At 47.5% G+C, this 19646-nt stretch overlaps 4 protein-coding genes across 4 annotated transcripts; 3 read left to right on the plus strand and 1 right to left on the minus strand.

Annotated features, from left to right (window-relative positions):
• LOC129583054 (uncharacterized) lies at positions 1–1529 on the plus strand. Its single transcript, XM_055474748.1, has 2 exons — positions 1–814; positions 981–1529. The coding sequence occupies exons 1-2, from the start codon at positions 113–115 to the stop codon at positions 1296–1298; spliced, it is 1020 nt and encodes a 339-aa protein (XP_055330723.1). The 5' UTR covers positions 1–112; the 3' UTR covers positions 1299–1529.
• A 278-nt stretch (positions 1530–1807) lies between these two features.
• Positions 1808–3420, plus strand: LOC129582980 (uncharacterized). Its single transcript, XM_055474622.1, has 2 exons — positions 1808–2472; positions 2566–3420. The coding sequence occupies exons 1-2, from the start codon at positions 2326–2328 to the stop codon at positions 2860–2862; spliced, it is 444 nt and encodes a 147-aa protein (XP_055330597.1). The 5' UTR covers positions 1808–2325; the 3' UTR covers positions 2863–3420.
• Positions 3286–7241, minus strand: LOC129582979 (uncharacterized). Its single transcript, XM_055474621.1, has 3 exons — positions 6445–7241; positions 5760–6129; positions 3286–4442 (listed from the first exon to the last, which is right to left on the minus strand). Exons 1-3 carry the CDS (start codon positions 7066–7068, stop codon positions 3589–3591), a joined length of 1848 nt encoding a protein of 615 aa, XP_055330596.1. The 5' UTR covers positions 7069–7241; the 3' UTR covers positions 3286–3588.
• A 4470-nt stretch (positions 7242–11711) lies between these two features.
• On the plus strand, positions 11712–15222 carry LOC129583043 (melanopsin-like). The gene is made up of 5 exons (XM_055474733.1): positions 11712–11952; positions 12580–12665; positions 13228–13361; positions 13878–14321; positions 14398–15222. Exons 1-5 carry the CDS (start codon positions 11788–11790, stop codon positions 15093–15095), a joined length of 1527 nt encoding a protein of 508 aa, XP_055330708.1. The 5' UTR covers positions 11712–11787; the 3' UTR covers positions 15096–15222.
• Positions 15223–19646: the final 4424 nt, after the last annotated feature.

The raw sequence follows: 19646 nt of genomic DNA on the forward strand, positions 1-19646 counted from the left end.
CTTGAGCGTCGTGAGCAGTCAAAAAATTACAGTATAGTGGCAGATAACGAGAAGCGACATCCGCCTACGTATACCTTTGGTTGTGGCAGCAGTTAACTATCATCACGAGACCATGTGGCGATTACAGCGAAGGTGGCTGCTTTTTCTACCGCTTCTGCTCGGTCTTCCAACCAGCATACATGCTATGCTTGAGCCGTGGGATCTTCCCAACTGGGGTGGCTGGGGTAGGTCCCAGACCACAACCTCCTCGCCGGAAGACCTTCGACTGAAATATGGGCGGCCCTGCATGAACTACGTCCTCTCTGGCTGCAGCGCCAAATGGAAGTACTGTGGATGCGATACACCGGCATTCAACCTCAGCAACATCGCGCCCAACGCCTCCTCTTTCGAGTTTGGCGACTGGAACGCTTGGATTGATTTCTGCACACCCAGCTGCCTCCTCGATACCTTTACGCCCCTTCCCCACCGTCCCAATCTAACAAGCGTGGAATTAACCAATATCTGGGCGGCTCCAGATGATCGGCCCTTTCCCGTCGCCGGCTTCTTGGTCAATCTGCAGTCCACGCTAACCGATTTGCTGCTTTCTCATATCTACCTGCCTACGATCACGCGGGAGACCTTCGCCGGGTTTCTGACGCTGCGGGGACTGCAACTCCTGGGCAATCGTATGTCAGCCATTGACGCTAACGCCTTTACCGCGCTTGGTGAACGGCCGGGCTCGGCCTTGCCCCAACTAAGCACGCTCAATATCAACGCCAACAACATCACCACGCTCGACTGGTCGGCGTTTAAGCCGCTGATGAGCAGTGTCAAGGTGAGCAGTTCCATAGTTGTACCGCATTTTTCGATTTAGAACACTGGCTGGACACGTTACGCCAGAATGTTGGACGGAGCTATCGAGTGCTCATAATTTCATCAATAATTGCTCCACTTATATTGTGATAACGGAGGGTGAAATTAACGGGTCTTGGGTTCGTTAGAGGATTGTCCTGATCAACAACAACATCCAGCGTATATTTCTCAGCCGCTTCTACGTGTTGCACGGCGTGGAGAGCGTCGACCTGGCGGACAACCACAACCTGACCAGCGTGGACAACCGCTTCCTGCGCAGTTTCTCCTCAAAGACCGATCGGCCGCATCTCAACCTCGAGGAAACGGCTCTCTGCTCGTCTGCCATGCAGTGTCAGCGGATCAGCAAGATTTACGGCCCTTTTGGTGATGGGATTTGCTGCAGCGATTTTGCGTACAGGCAGTCTCCGGCCGAGGCGGGCCTTGGCACGACAACCGAAGAGTACTAACACCTTTTTTCAAGTTTTTTTTCGACTCCACAGATTGCGCAGTAGCGTGCCGACAAAATCCGGTTTCGCTAAACTTGTGGCACTTGTGCGCGCCTTTTCATCACACAAACTAACCATATCCGAATCATTCGGATTGTGATCAAGTTTCAGATAGCCTGTGCGATTACGTTACGTGTTTGAGTACCGCAAAATTTTCTATAATATTCATTCATCTATAAAACCTATATCGGGCTGGTAACCGTAATTAGGGAGTGGTCCCCAACAATTAGGTTTGGATAGCATCAGAAGTGCCTGTAATAGGATAATACTAAAATGGCTATAACCAGCTGATCGAATCAGGACAGTAAATGATGTACGGAGAATCAGCAATGTGCAAACCAGTCAGCGAGCGCCTCCAGCTAAGAAAACGAAAAATCACTTGAGCGTCTTCGGCGCATGTGTATCATTAGCCATAATAAAATTATTAGTGATAGCGCGCGAAAAAATCAGCACATACTTGTATTTCCAGCTCTCTCTCGGTAGACGATGTTTCGATTACGGCTAAGCAGGTATCTATGCTACCTGCTTATACTGCCGTTCTTCCTTGCTCTCATGACCCCTGCGAATTCGCCGCCCAGTTCCGATATCCCCTGGATTCCTCGATTCTGCAAGAGCTTCGTCCAGTCCGGCTGCGGCGACCAGTGAAAATACTGCGCATGTCATTTACCGGCGATCAATCTGAGCTCCAACGCGCTCAGCACCACCTCGATCACGTTGGGAGATTGGAGCGACTGGAGTGATTTCTGCCCACCCAGCTATCTACTGGACACCTTCACACCCATTCTCCACCGTCCCAACCTCACCACCGTGGAACTGGCCAAGATCTGGGTGGCGCCCAACGATCGGTCTTCCCGTCGCCGGTTTTTTAGTCTATCTGCAATCGACGCTCAGAGATTTGGAATTGTTGGACGTCTATTTGCCCACGATCACACAGGACACCTTTGCCCGGTTCGTGGCGCTTCAGCGACTGCATTTAGGGGCCAACCGGATGTCAGCTATCGAGGCTAACGCCTTCTCTGCCCTGGGGGAGCGGTCGGGATCAGCCGTACCGGAGCTGAATGCGCTTAGTATCAACGCCAATAATATCACAACGCTAGATTGGTCGGCATTTCAACCGCTGATGGGCAGCGTCAAGGTATGGGCTTTTGCGCAACGCTGTTAGGCTAATGAATATGGCTAAGCATTAATATGATACAGTACAGTAGTAATACGGCTTTGGTGTCGGCAGATGATTGACCTGTACAACAACAACATCCAGCGCATTTTCCTCAGCCGTGCCTATGAGGTGCACGGCCTGCAGACAATCAACCTGATTAACAACTTCAACCTGAGCGACGTGGACGACCGCTTCCTGCACAGCGTCTCCCCGCACACCGGTCGGCCGAAATTGTATATGACTCAGACACCTCTATGTTCGTCCCCTACCCTATGCCAGCGAATCCTCAGCATTCACGGCCCGCTTGGCGGTGGGTGCTGCGAGAAGGTCACCGACGCCGACAACCGGAGCTCACGGAAGCGGGAATGATGTAATCTAATGTAAGCGGTTGACTCGGGTTGAAGTGATATGGCCGAGGGTTCTGAATCCGCTCACCATCAGCGCAGCATCATCGGCTAGATTTCTAAGAATGCTGATTTATGAGATCTATAGGATTTTAGTTTCAGTTTTCCTTTCCGACGCACGCGTAATATGTAAACCTGAAAGGCTTTGCTGATTACAGTTAGCAGTTCTAAAACAGTTTGGTGAGCTTACATCCTTGTCCGAACTATACACAACACAGCCGTAAGCTTCTTCAAAGCGCTAGATTACCGCCAAAGTAACCAAATTAGTATTTGACGGCGCCCCGACGAACCGTTCCATGTCGCCGACCTTCAAGACAATCTGCAGGCGACGCCGCCGACTCATCTGCTGACCGAAATACTCGAACTGTACTTGACCGAGCAGACGCAGTAGTGTAGGCTCTTCTGTTAAAAACTATATTCAAAGGAATCACAGCATACTTTCTTTAAAGGAATCTTGCAAAAAAAATTGTAAATTGTAATTATAGTATATTTTCTGGTAAACTGATGGTTGAAATTAGTTTCGAAAATGTTAGCATCTTTGAATCACGTTGGAATTATGGAAAACTACTCGAATTAAAGGCCAAATGCAAAAACAGCACTCCAGGATCAGTCACCGGCTAAGGTTCTTGAATGCTAAAAAGTTTCAATCCATAAAACTGAAAACAAGTTCGAGCTGAAAGCAGTTCCGTTGCTAAAATGGAATGGCGATATCCAGCATCCCTGCCAAGCGGCCGACGACCTTCTGAAAGGCACTGCGACACATTGGGTTGGGCGCGGTGTAGTACTCCAGCGTGGAGAAGGCCGACTGTTCCGGTGCTCCTTTCGACAGAACAACACGACCTTTTTGGCAAACGGCAATTAAGGAGCTAGCTGCAGATTGCTGCTGCGTGGCGACGTCCTCGATAACTGTATTATTCTGCTCGAGCAGATACTTGTGAACGTTATTCAAAATCACTCTGCACCGGAAAATCTGGTTAGTTGCGAAGACCAACTTCGTCGTGTGACTGGACGAAAAATTGCTGGGCATGAATGTCGCGGTGGTTTCGTTGCAGGTGATGGTTAAGGGCGGTGTATCGGTGCAGATTTGGAATTCATCAACCCAACGATTGATAGGAACAACCGGTGGTACGATACTGCTATGTAGACTTTGAGGCTTCTGCGTGTAAACAAAGTCCAGGAAGTGGTGGAGCTTTTCTTGACATGACGGACTTGCATCGCTGTGCATCGTCAGCGCTGTCACATCTGCCGCTTCAGCATCCCAAATATCGACAGTAATGTTTCCCTTACGGCATACCGCCGCTACTGTGTCCGAAGACTTCTTTGTGGATCGAACGGTTTCAGCCATTTGTAGAATCTTCGTGTGAATGTCGTAAAGAAACAAGCGGCAGCGGAAACCGTTGGCTACGGAAACGCGAAGGGAGAATGCGTCGCTGCGTGGTAGATCAGGTTCGCTTGTCGACAGCTCTCCGTTATCTCGGCATGTAATTTCAACGGGTGGTGTTTCGTAACACGTTGTATTTCTCCCGGGCAATGTTGACTTCGGGCCTAACAAGAGAACTATATAAGGGCTGACAGTTGCTTAGGCAAGGACCCCCAGTACTTGCTCCCGTCAGCTGGATGGTGTTTTTTCGTTGTGGCTGAACTAAACCGCGCCTGATTAAAACATAAGAGCTGCCGCAACCATCCTCCAGCCGTTTGACGACAACAAGTACGGATTCATTTTCCCATGCAACTGTCTGCTAATAACGTCACAATGGTGATAAATATGAAAGATACATACGTACGTACATTTCTTGCAACACATACGCCGCAAGAATACAATATTATTACATAATCATGCAAGGTACAAGTACGTAAGTATTGAAGTGAACTGTCGCTTCCAAGCATACAGATGTACAAGCACTAGAGTAGTGTTGAAACGAGCGCACCAGTGAATTTGACAAGGGCCACTATTACAGTTTTGCCATAATTATACAGTACCGTAAAAGCGAATTAGACGCCCTGGGCTTATATTTTTCAAGACCTTCAAGAGGGGGCGTTTATTGCGGGGGTGGGATGCGTTAAATATTTAAAATGAAGATCGCGAACAAGACGTTGCAGATTAACTAATAATATTTAATGGAATATCAAGACCTCTGTAGTAAAATGACCATTTTGTGAGTATTAGATATTGTGAAGAAGTGCAGGTTACCCAGCCTAGGCTGTACCGTGTAGTCTACACAGTGATAAAGCGTATTCCTCGAAATGCATCAGGCGCCCCGGACGACGGGGGGGGGAGTTGCGTTTAATATTTTCTGGCCCTCAGGAAGGGGCATTTAAAACCGCACGGGGCGTTAATTGCGGGGGGGGGGCGAGTTACTTCGGGTTTTACGCTATTTGCCAGCAAGGACTTATCAAAAATCCCGACTCACTGATTACTGAATAAAAGGGTAGCTGGTTTTCCAGACTTAAAACACAAATCGATTAAAAGAAAAATCAGCGGTTCCCCTCCCCTTAACACGGGCCAGTAAAGTTTTCCCTGATCATATCGATATTTGTGCCGGTCATACATTAGTCTTCAAATTGCGGCGTGAGTACTGAGATTATTCTTGCAGGAGCATCTGGACTAACATTTCTTGCACAGTTCTTCAGCGATCGTCTAGCTGTATTCTGTGCACACTGAAAAATACTGCTCAAACCGTATGGAAAGAGCGTACGTAAGTGTGAGATATGCCTCGACCTTGTACAAAGGACAGCGTCGCTAGGGACAAGCGCGCGTCCTTTGTACAAGGTCGAGGCATATCTCACAGTAAGTAAGCACACTATCGGAGGGCGATCGCTACACATATTGCGCGTGTACATACCGTCCTGCGTTATACTTACAGTGGCTGTGCAAGTTGAGCGGAAACCGTGTGCTTTGATCATAACGTGATGCATTACACGTGAAGTACACAGTGTGACCGGATCCTGAGGTTGTTTTCTGGAAGTTAGCTGTCCATTCCATAAATTCCTCCAGCTCGCAGCATGAGCAGTCGCTTTTTGATGGGCAAAGGTTATGCCCCTCAAAATTATACTCTGCAGATGTCCATGGACTGGGCCGCTCAGAGCTGCTAATAGTGCTTAAAATATCCTTCGGAACCGTCTGTATACTGTTTCCCTTCATATCCAGGGTTTGCAAAAACAACGAAAAGTGGCTTCCGCTGCGTTTGAGGCTTTTAAGGGGAGGATTTTGGTCTTGCAAATAAATTTTCACCTGCGACACGAACTGACAATTATAACAACATGCGACATGAACGACGCTTCTAACAAGTTGCATAGTTACAGCGGACTGCGTTCATACCGAGAGATATAAACCAGAGGATTTTATTTTCCGAATGCTTTCGAATAAATTTGCATTGTACTGTGATGGCAGCGTGGTTAGTAGCAATAATTTTCTAAATCGTTAACTTTATGGAACCAGAAGGCGTTTTCTGGGAAAAGTTCACGATTGTAGTTACGTTTAAAGTTAAGTTTGAAGAAAACTTCTCAAAGTCCGTGCGAGCGGGACGCTGGAAGAACAGTTACTTACAATCGTTTGTGCGACCGGCTGAAAGACCGACCAATCGATTTCTTGAATGGCATTATATTGCAGTTCGACAAATTCAAGGCTCGGAATAACGCCCGCGTTCAACACCGGGACATGGGGATATGTTAACAACTGGAAGGCATTGGGGTGGATCGTGCGGATATCGTTGAAATATAGCATGAGGTGAGAAAGCAACTGAAATCCCCGAAAGAACTCCTTGTCCAAGTAGCCAATTTGACTGTTAAAGATCTGGAGTGCCTTTATCTGGTGTCTGATGTTCCGTAAAAATTCCTCGTAAGGCGCTCTTTTAGTTCCGCTGGCTCTGAACCCGTACAGCCCAACTCCGTATATTAAAGGACGAACGGGAATAGGCTCGCAATTTTCATGCATGACGTTGCAGTAAGTGAAATCGTAAGAAGTTGGACACGCGATACCTATCGACGTTGTCTGTGATGGAATAAGATCAACATCAAAATCGGCTGGAATTTCGAGATTTTGTTCCATACAGATTAGATGCGAATCTGCAAAGGAGCAACCGGGATGCGGCAGGTTGTTATTTTGCGCGGTTTGACAGGGCGACCAGGTGGCCAACAGGAGCAGTAGAAATATCCCAGCCCAATCAAGCATGGCGGCGCTTGATAGGTTTACTTTGTGTCAGAAGCAACAATGAACGGCTGCGGCTTCAAATTTACGAACGAATGTAATACAAAGCTTTTATCCAAGCCGGCTATAATTTTCACACTTGTTATAATGCGCTTGGGCACTTCGGTTTTTAATAATTCTTAACCGGAAAAGCAAAGCAAGTGAGGAAACAGTATTCTATGTACTTTATCGGCATTGCTTATCGGACATACAACCGGGGACTAATTAAACTATGACAAACCTATTGCTATCTGTGCAGTAGACCCGAGAAGCGGCAAATAACCGATAAGCGGCTGCGAAACACTGGTAAGAAAATCGCGTCAGCTCTTATGGAATACCTTCCAGGTGCAAGGAGGCGTTAATTTACTGTGTTTGATTTTGTACTAAAATCGAAGCCTACGAAGCACGCACTGACTGTTTAGGAGCATGTCAAACGTCTTTTTGAGTGAACGGAAGATAAGTAATACTCACTGGTGAAGTCGTGCCATGTACAAGTCACTACAGAAACTGATTGTGATATTGCATCCACCCGGCAAAGTCTGCTGAATCAAAGTTTCACCAAATTTATACAGCGCCTTGACAATCTTAATTATTATCATAATAGATAACTACATAGATGCGTGCGGCCATGCTGAACAAAATAGTTTCTACGATGGATAAACCATCCAATAATTAATACCACATTTTAGATCTTGTTAGAATTAATGGTTTTGGTAGTTTGCTTTAATGAATATTGACGAGTAATTCTGCACACCGTAACATTGTAAAGATTTCCTTAAATACTCAGTAAAACCAGTCAGACTGCCTAAACTTCCGTGTAACAACTTATCCTTCGAGCTTGGTTAAAGACAAGAGTGCTGCTGGTGTACAGTGTACACAAATGAGTAACATTATGATTAACCGGTAAACTTATTAATCTTAATAGATCTTAGCCGGGAATCATCTTTTTTTCGATACGTAAGTTTCTTGTGTACCGGGACGATCTAAAAGTCTTTTAAATAAGTTTCTGATCCGGTTCATCCTGGATACTAAAATACGTATGTCACTGGCCTTGTGTGGCTCAACAACTCAATAGTTTGCACAGTAGTTTCCAGGCAACACAGCTTACCAGGCTAACAGCACCAACCGCTTACCAGCCGTGCATCACTTGACGAAGCCCTGCGTCCGTTAAAAGTTAAAACTGGTCGCACGCGTGAGCACCTCGACCGCATTCGAAAAGGTATTGTCGTTGATTAGAGTGTGGTACAGTAGTCTCAGTTTGACGCGCTCGAAATAAAGTTCAAACCGGTGAAAACATTACCGTCAACAAAGTAATGACGGTCGCTCCGTGCAGTACCTACCATGTAACGCATTTTGTTCGTGCCGGTTCTACGGTAACTCCTGACTAGCGCCTACTCTCAAAAGCCCTGGCCTATTCATCGGCTCATCCGTTGCGTCTTCTGACCAATCTGACGAGGAAGAACAACCACACCGACGCCTGCGAGATCTACACCCTTTCGGGCTGCGATGACCATTGGGAGTACTGCGCGTACAGCAAGCCGGCACTTAACATCAGCTCCATCCGGGCCAGTGGGATATGTTCGTTCAGCTGGGAGAAGAGTCGCGTCGGGCAAGTGACCGCCCAGCCGTCTGCTGGACACCTGCACGCCCTTTCCCAGTGACCCAACCTCGAAGCGGTGGAACTGACAAATATCAGGGCGGGGCCCGCCGACCGGCCCTTCCCCGTTTGCAGCTACCTGGCCAATCCAGCTCAGAACGGTCCAGCTTAGAACGTCCGACATTTGCAAAATTACTTGTCCAGCAAATGCAAGGCACTTTTGCCGGGTTCGATGCTCTGGAGAGGCTGGAGCAGAACATACAACCGCATGGAGTCCATGGACGCCCACGCCTTCGTCATGTTAGATGACTTGTCACGATCAGCGCTGACAAACTGAATTATCTCGCATTAACATCACCACGCTGGATTTCACCGCCTTCAGATCACCAACCAACACCAAGGTGCATACATAGCAGATATCATTACACAAATACTGCTACACCGGAAGCTGCTGCTGCCCACGACTCTGGCTAGGTGGCACAGAAGCAGCTGCTACTTGCAGGAGATTAAAGAGACCTGGAGTAATCTGCGACGCCTCTCCTTAAATCAATTCTTCGTAAGACACGTCGTGGCGTTAGTCGACCTGTCGTTCAACAAAATGACCGGCGTTGACGGGCGGTTCCTGCGCTGCGTCGGAAGAGCAAAAGGATCGACCAGGGTAAATGCTAGATGCCAATCCTTCGTGCTGGACTTCGCCAGTGTATTATCCGCAAATGTACGGCTCAATATTTGTTTGCCGGCGGATAAGGAACATTTAACGGCCGGATGGATGACTGCTGTCCAGCCTCGCACTAGAGGGCTCTCTTTACTAGCACAACCGATGAACCCCGAAGTGAAGCTATGGTCACTTTGGCGGAAGCTGGACAAGATTCTTTCGGGGCCCGATACTTACAATTGAACGGCGTAACGGCGTATTGTAAATATCAGGGTAGGAAAAAATTAAAAAAAGACAAAGCATTAAAAAAAAATCGGTAATACGGTATGTACCGCGTGTCACCAGTCACTGTGTTCTGACTACTGTCCTTAGCTGTGATCGGCTTGCCATAAGCGCAGCAGCTTAAGTACACATCAAGTAAAAATGTTGAGGACTCTATCTATAATCGGCTGTTTTTTTTATTGTTGGTTATCGCCGTTCTACTAGCTTTGGTGACCTTTACACTCTTCTCCAGTCGAAACATTTAGAAGCCCATCGAAGCGCTGAATAAGTAATTTGAACTAAGAGGTGCTAACAGCATCTTTTTAGTGCTAATGCTTGTACAATTTGCTTGTCTGGCCTGGAAACCAGAACAACTGAATACTGATGCAGTACAGCCAGTGACCTTTGATATAGGGAGATGGCCGACTGGCTTGGCGTATGACAGTAGATTATTGCGAGTGAGTTTTATTGGTCGCGGAACGAAATAAATTTATTGGCAACAGCCTATGAAATACAAAAATGCAAGCGCTTGTACACTACTTTATATTTTTGAGATTAGCAACCAAAGCCTCAGTCATCTGCCGGAGTCCGGCAGATGACTTAGGCTTTGGTTGTTTTTTTGCTTCCGGAGTCCGGCAGATGACTGAGGCTTTGGTTGCTTTTTAATCTCAAAAATCAGCCGGACTAAAAGGCAACACACTTAAAACAGCGTAGCATTTCCTTTAACAACGATAAGACTAAAACACTGCTCGAGAACAGCAATATCACGCGCTTATCCAGTTGCATTCCAAATTTTGCAAGCCAGAAAATGGAACAGTTCAATTTTAAAGCCGGACCGAAACTCCCAGGCTCTCCATTAGTAAAGGATTCAAAGCGTATCCGTTCCCAAAAACGAGCACTTCCCGCGTTCGGACCTACGGTGAGTTAGGCCACGCTGCCACATTTCTAGGGGCTTTCAGTGACGTATGAGCCCGCAACCGTCCACTAATTCGTTGCATGCCAAAGGACCGGTTTTTCTTGGTGAACGGGTATCAGCATCATCCCACCTGGTCTCTTCCCGTAGCACGTGACAGACCGGTTGGCTAGCTCACAAGGAAAACCACGGAATGAAAATTAAGCTAATATTCCGTTAGTCAAGTGCGGTATTAGCTGTTTGTACGCCACCAGCTGATTGCAACCGGGTCGTAATTAATTTAAAACAAACGTGGAGCGCTCACGTGCACAGTTCAATGAGCGTGGGTGCGTGTCAGTGACATTAACTGAAAGTAGTTATGTAATTTATATAGCATATGTACATCCTTCCGCAGTTTTAGAACCGATACAGAAAATTATTTTACAATTATTGAAAAATTCAAACCCGATTATTTCTAACATCGTCTTCGAAACTAGATGCATTTTTGAGTCTTCCGTAAAGCGTGCAATACTGCATAATAAATGAATTTATGTGACGTTGACGCATAAAAAATTCAAGTTGTTCTCATGGCCATGGTAGGTAGACAAATCTGCTGACTACGCAACACAGCAAACCCAACGCGAGAAAGGTTTCTGCAGATCGGTAGGAATTTGGTACCACGCGTGATTATTAAATTTCTTCAACTTTAATGCGCACTCTGCGCGTATGCGTAACAGGAAAGACTAATCCGTGTTGACTCGGCGTTTCCGCGGTGTAAGTGTCTGGGGAAGACCATGGTCACGTCCTGTGTCTTGATTGAATTTGTCTGTAGCACTTTGCCGGGATATTTTTATTGCTGCGCCAGGGGCCCATGGAAAAGCGCCCGTGTTCAGGCTGAATGTGCTGGCAAATTAAACGGGGTGATTCCCGCACAGCGTAGCGAGACAACAACACACTGTGTCGCACAGCAGATTAAAATGAAGTGGACAGATGCTGCGCTGTCACATTAATTTGGGGGCTTCCTTTACACAAACAATTATTTGTGGTGCTTATATCCAGTGGATTGCATGTATGCAGCGGTACGATCGATGATCCGCCAATTAGCGTCGCTCACCCTGTACACTGGCAGTGTACACGCACACAGTCTAATGGCAGCGAAGAGAGCCTATAAAACGCGGCTAATCCACAGTCATAAAGGTGACTATCGAGTTACTAACCGTCAACAACGCCCTTGACGTTCCATTGCGCTGTTTCATTTTAAGTTAAAAATAATTTTTCTAAATCCCGGCGAACACGAAGATGTGGATAATCGGCGACAGTGTCAACGGTGTTACCAACTACTCGTCTCCGGGATGGTCCTGCATTAACGACACAAGTGCCGCGGCACAGTACGGCTCAGAACCGCATCAACATCTGCACTGGCTCGTCTTCTTCCGCAACGGAGAATTACCGGCGCCCACCTGGGTACGTAGCGAGTTATCGAGTTTTACCGTAACTCGGTATCCAAAAAACTTAGCTCTGTTGTATCTTCTAAAAATTATAAACAGTATATCGTTTATGGTATCATAAATCGCGGTATAAATCGAAGCTATGTTTGGTTAGTATTTAGTTGCGTAAAGATACAGGTAGTGTAATACTGCCGCTTAAAGCAATAGCCTAAGCTTTACTGCGCTACCCATGCTTAACCTATTAATGATTAATAGTTTAGCTTAGGATTAATAATTATTCCGTATTTTTTGTGTACGTTTACGCTACTAATTAAGATTAAGAATCTGGCTTGTTTATACGGGCCGTTATTTTTGCATCAGCCGGTTTTTGAAATATCCCGTTTATGGCATAGTAAAATTGACGAAACGCTTATATACTGATCGTACAAAATCGTCCACAAAAATTTATCCGTTATTATCCGATCTTCTTGAAGTTTCGCTGTAAAAAGCACATAACTCTAGTGGATTATCTGCGTCACAACCAGTTACATGGCCTTTTTCAAATACATCTTTTAAAATTGTAAATTTGTAAAAATCACCTAATAATTGTTTTCTACATTCCGGGAAAAATATTTGGAAGGCAGTTATTATTTTCTAATTGCAGTTCCACATGGCGACGGGCGTGTACATGCTGTGCATCGGCTGCCTGGGCACCCTGGGCAACGGCATCCTGGCCTGGGCTTTTCTCTGGTAAGCCGCCAATTTCTCCATTCCCACAAATTAGTCGACATCGCGGCGCCGCCCTAACCATAACCCGGACGTCTGGCTACCTGCCTGCCGGCCGTAATCAGCGTCCCAGTTTATGCATAAATAACTAGTTGCGCGGCGTCGCTAGCCGATCTTACCAGAAACCTTGTAATGGCCGTATCTCCGGCGCACTGCATCGACGCACAAGAGAAGCTTCATCTGTATCTTATATAAGGCAGCACATTGCTCCCAGTGGAGCGGAAGTGCACAAGTAGCACGCTAATGAAAATCCCCATCGCCGCAAAATTAAACACCGTATTCACATCACGTACATACACAGATGTATCAACGGTTTTCCCCGGCTGTTGTTGCGCGTGATCTTCCCCGCGCAAACACCGCAGTCTGCACTTTCTCGCCGTAATTGCATTTCTCTTTCAAGTTCACTCAATTTTCCGGCCATCAACACCCGGCCGCATCCCGGCGCGCTGGTTAATGTATGGCGCGACACCGGGGAAATCAACACGGCTGTTTATATGTGTGTTTATTAGTATTGTTTGTTGGACAGGTGCAAAGCGCTGCGGTCGCCCTCCAATTTGCTCATCGGCAATCTGGCCGTGGCCGATTTCTGCATGAGCATGACGACCTTTCCTTTCTTCATCACCAGTTCGTTCGCGCAACGCTGGCTGTACGGAAAAATAGGTAAAAATAAAACATCAACAGAGACCACGTGATTAATCATTTATTTACCTATTCAAAGGTCATGAATTTGTTCAGTGCAGTGTAGTTAATCTCAACCAATTAGAGCAAAACCTGCTAACACACGGTAAAGCACAGTGGATGCACTGCAGCAATATACTAATGTAATGATGCATAAACCAGCCAACGAACGTTCTACGTTTCAAAATCAAAAATCTGTTGAACTGATAATTTTAAAATTATCTGCATTTTGTCTACATACATAATTACAGTGTTTTCAGTTATTCATTAAATCAACGTATTTTAAAATAATATTAAACTAAAATTAAAAAGGGAAAAAAGCAGTATATTTTTATTGTTATAAATCTTAAAGGTTTTTCAATTTATTGAATAAATTAGGGATACCCGGGTATGATTGAAAATACACTAAAGGTAATTAAATATTAAATACAGCGGCTGTGAGAGGTTTGGTACAAGTTGTGTTGTAGACAAAACTATGATGTGCTGTTTATGGCATAGGCTGCGATTACTACGGCTTCTCGGGCGGCTTGTTCGGCATGGTGGGCATCAGCACGATGGCCAGCATCGCCGTGGACCGCTACCTGTCCATCACGCACTGGCAGCACTGGTCGCTGACCTACCCGCAAGTGGCCGTGTGGATCTCCGCCCTCTGGCTGTACGCCGCCTCCCTCTGCATCCCGCCCTTCTTCGGCTGGTCGGCCTACATCCTGGAGGGCGTCCAGACGTCCTGCACCTTCGACTTTCTCTCAGGGACGCCGGCCAGCATCTCCTTCACGCTCTGGCTGGTCTTCATCGGTTTCGCCGTGCCCGTCTCCATCATCATCTACTGCTACAGCAAACTCCTGCGCTACATCGCCGACCACCAAAAGGTCATGGAGAACGTCGGGTTTGGCTATGAGGCGCCCGGGCGCAACCGCCTCAACTCCAACGTCACCAATCGCAGTAGGCGACACCGAGGAGGCTGTAAAGGTCATACACACCTAATTTTTGGCAGAGATTGTAAAGGTCACGTTTTTAGGTGATCCCTCCGGGACGGACCGCTCGGACACTCCGACACCCAGCGACATCCGGGCGGCAACCACCTGCGCCGTGATCGTGGCGCTGTTTTGCCTAGCCTGGACGCCCTACGCCTGCGTGGCCCTGACCGGGACCTTCGGGCACGCCGACCTCCTCAACCCGTACGCCAGCAGCGTCCCGTCCTTCTTCGCCAAATCCAGCGCCATCTACAATCCCATCGTCTACGCCCTGATGAACGAGCGTTTTCGCACCGCCGTCCTGGTGATGTTGAGACTGCGCCGGGAACCCAGTCGCCGACGTCCCGGGAACCTCCCGCGGACCTCCGAACCGGCCATCTACAACGTCCGGCATAAGCGGGCGTCGGCGACACTGTCGACGACGTTCTCTATCGTCTCGGGACCCATCAGCCCCACCTCCCCGTTGGCGCCCACCGGTTTGCAACGGTCTAGCATCGATGAAGGGCAGGAGGACGGCCTAGAGATGGGGACGCACGAGGGCGTCGGGGTATTGGTAAAGGTCAAGCGGGAGATGCGCTGGAGTCTGGATTTGGACCCGGTGGTTACAGTGGAGGGTCCCCCGGGAACCCTCCGGGAAGTGGAGGGCGAGAAGGCGGAAAAGACAGCGGATGATGAAATGTTGTTGACGCCGACGCCCATGACGGAGTGCTTTGGCTGTTCCGTACTGCACACGCGCGAATAACAATATTATCACCGAATTATTCAGTTTTATTACCAACGCTGTCTTTCTTGATAACATTTTTGTTGCAGTTTTTCTGCTAAAGTTTTGTTGATTTTTATTTTGCCGGAGCAGCCAAAAATTATTCGTTATTTGTTATTGACACACTGACATACATACTCGTATATGTACCGTGTTTTTATTTAATACAAAGTACATTAACGCTGCAACGGAATCGGCAGAAACTTTACTTCTATGTTATATATTAAACAGTGCTGATTTTTGCGGCATTGTGGCGAAACGGTCTCTAATTGGTCATGAACTGTTGTGAACGGCAGCAGCGCAGCCCTACGCTTTCTGTCGACACAGCTTCAACCGCGGTATTTGAAGTGGTCGCGACACTGTCGTACGCTTTACGGATTTAGTACTTACCTCACCATTGAGCATTAGTTGCCGTCAACTAAAAAATTTCGGCGGACTCTGTTTTGCGTTATAGCACGGCGCTAAAAGGCGTGTCGTGAACGCAGTGAACTGATATCTGAGTGGTAGTCGTTTTGACAGTTTTCGGCCGCTTACTAGTGCCCTGGGGCAAACATACTGACAGCTGCAGCAAAACATGTTATTGGCACAGCGCCAGCGACATTAATGCAGTTAGCTTAGCATTCCTGACCGCCGCATTTTAGAACCCATCTTTAATGCTATATACGCGTATATCCCTGATATTACATAAACGATGATCTTGCTATCTGCAGTTATCGCATTACTCGGTGTGGCCGGGGCAAACCCTGCCGATTCACCTGAAATTACAGCAGGTTGCGCTAACCGCTATGGAAACGACGCCTTTCTGTACTGTGATCCAAAAAACTCCTCTTACATTTTCCTGAAATGCAGCGCAACGGCGGACCGGTGTTCCCAGCACAGTGTTCCGTTCAACGTTCATTCTATCCCGATAAACGTCAGCGTGCTGCAAATCGGCGACGAGAGCAAGCAACCGAGCAATGCACCGCGGCACTACTTACTGGAGAACTTCTTGCCGCTACCGCGCCGCGATCTAGTCAGTGTTACGCTGAAGAATTTCCGGCTGGCTCCCGGCCACCAGCGGTTCCCGGTGCAGAAATTCTTCCAGAATGTCAAAAGCACGCTGGAGACGCTGGTGCTCTTCGACGTGCCCCTGGCGACCGTCACGCGCCACGAGTTCAGCGGCTTCGCCAAGCTGCATTATTTAGCCTTGAAATGGAATAACATGTCAGCCATTGCAATCGACGCTTTTGCAGCGCTAAGCACAGTGAATAATGGCGGAGTGGACATTGCATTACCAGCGACACTGGCGCGACTGGAAATTGCCGGCAACTGTTTGCGCCGTTTTGACCTGGCGGTGCTGAAACCGGTTGCTTCAACGATCGTAGTAGGTGGCGTAAAATGAGCTAGAGATTTCGCCGCGTACAAAATTTCATATAAATATGAACGTAATTGGCGTGGGCTGAACCTTAAACAGCGCTGTCGCAAAATTAAACTGAACAGAATCATGGCGATAGCTATTGGTAGTCTAAACGGACTCTAATCTTCGTCTAGTTGGATCCAAACTTTTCAATTTTTTTACCAAATCCAATCAGATTCTGAATTAATTAGTTACGAGTACATATCGAAAGTCCCAGTTGTAATTTCGGAAATTTTCTGCATCACCAACGATTAGAAGAAATAATCTTCCTCGTAAAAAATTTTGATCAGACCATTAGGCCGCAGCTCCGGGCATCGACAATTCAATGTTCTGAAATTAAAAAAAAATTTAAAAAGAAGTATAGTTTAGTACTTACAGCAAAAAACGTTAATGTGGTTAAGTTGTATTTATTTATTTGCATGTTTTGCTTTTTCCACTACAGGACATATTTCTGTACTCGAACCGCATCCAGCGCCTTTTCGTCAGCCAGAAATTTGTGATCCCGAATATTGTGGGTGCCAATTTCGGCGGAAATGAATTGTCGACCTTGGATGAGGATGTCCTGGCCGTGCTGGACTCGGACGCCGGCAGACCCTACCTCGGTCTCAAAATTTAATACAATCCCGTTTGTGCGACGGACGACACATGCCGCTGCCCGGCCGCGACACGCCTCCTCGACTGGTACAGGAAACCGCTGCGTCGCCGCGTCGACATGCTGGAGGCGATGTTCAGTGACGCCCTGACGTGTGGCGCGACCAGCTATTATTCGGGAGGTCAATGTTCGCCCGGGCCCATGAATCCTGCCACCATGCTGCGCAACAGCCAAAGCGTACACTATTCCGGGCAGATATTACATTGTATGGTGCGAAACAATACTGGACCGGCTTGCGCTAAATAACCAACAGATGCGCAACGACGGGATGTCGGATTGCGGGGACAGAACACGTCGACTGTGCACCGCAAGTGGACCGTTTGCATATTAAAGTTGTCCATGTCGAAAGCAAAAAAATGTAGTAAAGAAGACTTAAAAAATGTCGTTGTCTATGTCGGAAAGAAAAGTTGAATGTTGTTGATGAAAGTTGATGAATGAATCGAGAGTGATTATCTGTTCTGACAAGCTTGCCACGAGCATAGCATGACTAGACATAATATCGGATGCTGCCGATTCTATTTCTGTAACTGATTTTAGTTTTGTTTCTTCTTCCGTTCGTACGTAACGTCGTTCTAAGAAATTTGGCTTGCGATCTGGCCGCACAGTGGACTGGTGTTTCTCGATTCTGGTAATCGTAATCATAGCTGCTTCGTGACCTCACATCCTGTTCCAACCTGAACAGTCATTTGGTCCCTGGAGCTGGAAGCGCTGTATAAGCAGTTGCAGTTGAGATGCTTTAAGAGCATAGTTTTAATATCCAGCAGCAGCATGAAATATGAGTAAATCTTATTCTTGAATAATGTATTAATTTACTGTACTTTCTTCGTTTGTTTTTGCAACTATGTTATTTAATGTTAACTTGTTGTGACTGGAGTCACAAAATTATTCTGCTGCCATCATAGTGTGAAGAGCGGACTGCCGGTGCCCCAACGCGTTGGACTTTATGTGTTAGTTAATTCATTAACTAGAGTTAAAATCCGGGTGACCTGTTTTTGCTCTCTTGCTTTCTTTGTCTTGCTGACCTATTATATTACTTTCCCGGATACGATGTTCTTATCATGCTAAGCTGACTGAATGCAGAACTCATTCTCGATTATTGCCACTAGCTAAACTTGAATATTTTTGCTAAACTGACGACTGTTAACGTGTGCAGTTTTGTGTGCTAAACTGACAACTGATACGAGTGACCTTTCCATAATCTCCTCTTCAAAAATTATCTCCCCGCATCCAACTACCCCACAATGCCACCGAAGAAGGATCCCAAGAACAATCCCGCACCACCAGCCAGCCGGCCACCGAGAAAACGCGGGAGGCCTGCGACACCACCGCCACCTGCCGTCAACTCAGTAGTTCACGTCGTGCAACCGGCATCTCAGCAGCCAGACTTGAGAACTCTGATTGAGCAGCAGGCCAAGCAGCAGCAATAATTGGACAGTATCTTGCACATCCTCAACCCAACCCCCGCCGCAGGCGCTGCCACGACAAAGCGCGTAGGACCCGGAACACCGCCACCGCCTGCTGTCAACTCGGAGGTTCAGGTTGTACTGCCGGCATCACAGCAGTCAGGCATCAGAACCCTGATTGAGCAGCAGGAAAAGCAGCAGCAGCAGATCGACAGCATCCTGCAAATGCTGAATCCCCACCCGGACGCTTGTATGTCCCCGTCAACGGGTCCACATCTCCGGGTCCGCATCGGCGACAATGACCAGCGTCATATTACGAGCGAGAGCAACCCGCGACCACACCGGAAACGCTCCAGAAGCCATGGAAGACACCGCAACGATCGAGGTAAGAGCACGTCGCAATCCAGCTCACGTTCCGAAGACTCTCCCCCTCGCCGCACTCTCAAAGACAGACTTGGCCGCCGTGACGTATTCAGCAGACTGGGTGACCTGGCAGATACCCACTATCGTCAATCACGCCATCTGCCTGCCGTACCCGAGAAAGTCCGCTCCAAACTGCTGGATCCGACCCGATATGTCGACTTTGACAGCCTCCTGCCAAAGAATCGGGTGGAGAAGCCCAGGGACGGAGCATCAAAAATGGTGATCAGCAAAGGTCATGTCATTTTGAAACCGCATGATGGACACGTCACAGTAGACTCATTTCCGGCATAAATCCGCGCTTTTACCGTATTCGCTGCATATCGGACGTCTGTCATTCCTGAACTGACCATCCCTCTACTGAAGTACTGAAGTATCAAGACTTGATGGCTCGATACGCCGACCGTGGTATCCCAGTAGATAAATGGCTTGATTACGACAAGCAGTTCCGAACGTACATGACGGCTCACCCATACAACTTTGATCTATGGGGACACCAGCACGACGACACCTACTCCGACATCATCCAAAACGGTCACCGGGAAGCGACCTCGGAAGTCCACGTGCGCGACCGGAACCAGAGGGCCCCCAACGAGCGCGACACCTGCAGGAACTGCGGATCCAGCGGTCATTTCATCGCGCAGTGCCCGGCACCACGCAAA

The sequence above is a fragment of the Paramacrobiotus metropolitanus genome, unplaced genomic scaffold, assembly GCF_019649055.1.
Source record: "Paramacrobiotus metropolitanus isolate TYO unplaced genomic scaffold, Prichtersi_v1.0 Parri_scaffold0000009, whole genome shotgun sequence".
Taxonomy (NCBI): domain Eukaryota; kingdom Metazoa; phylum Tardigrada; class Eutardigrada; order Parachela; family Macrobiotidae; genus Paramacrobiotus; species Paramacrobiotus metropolitanus.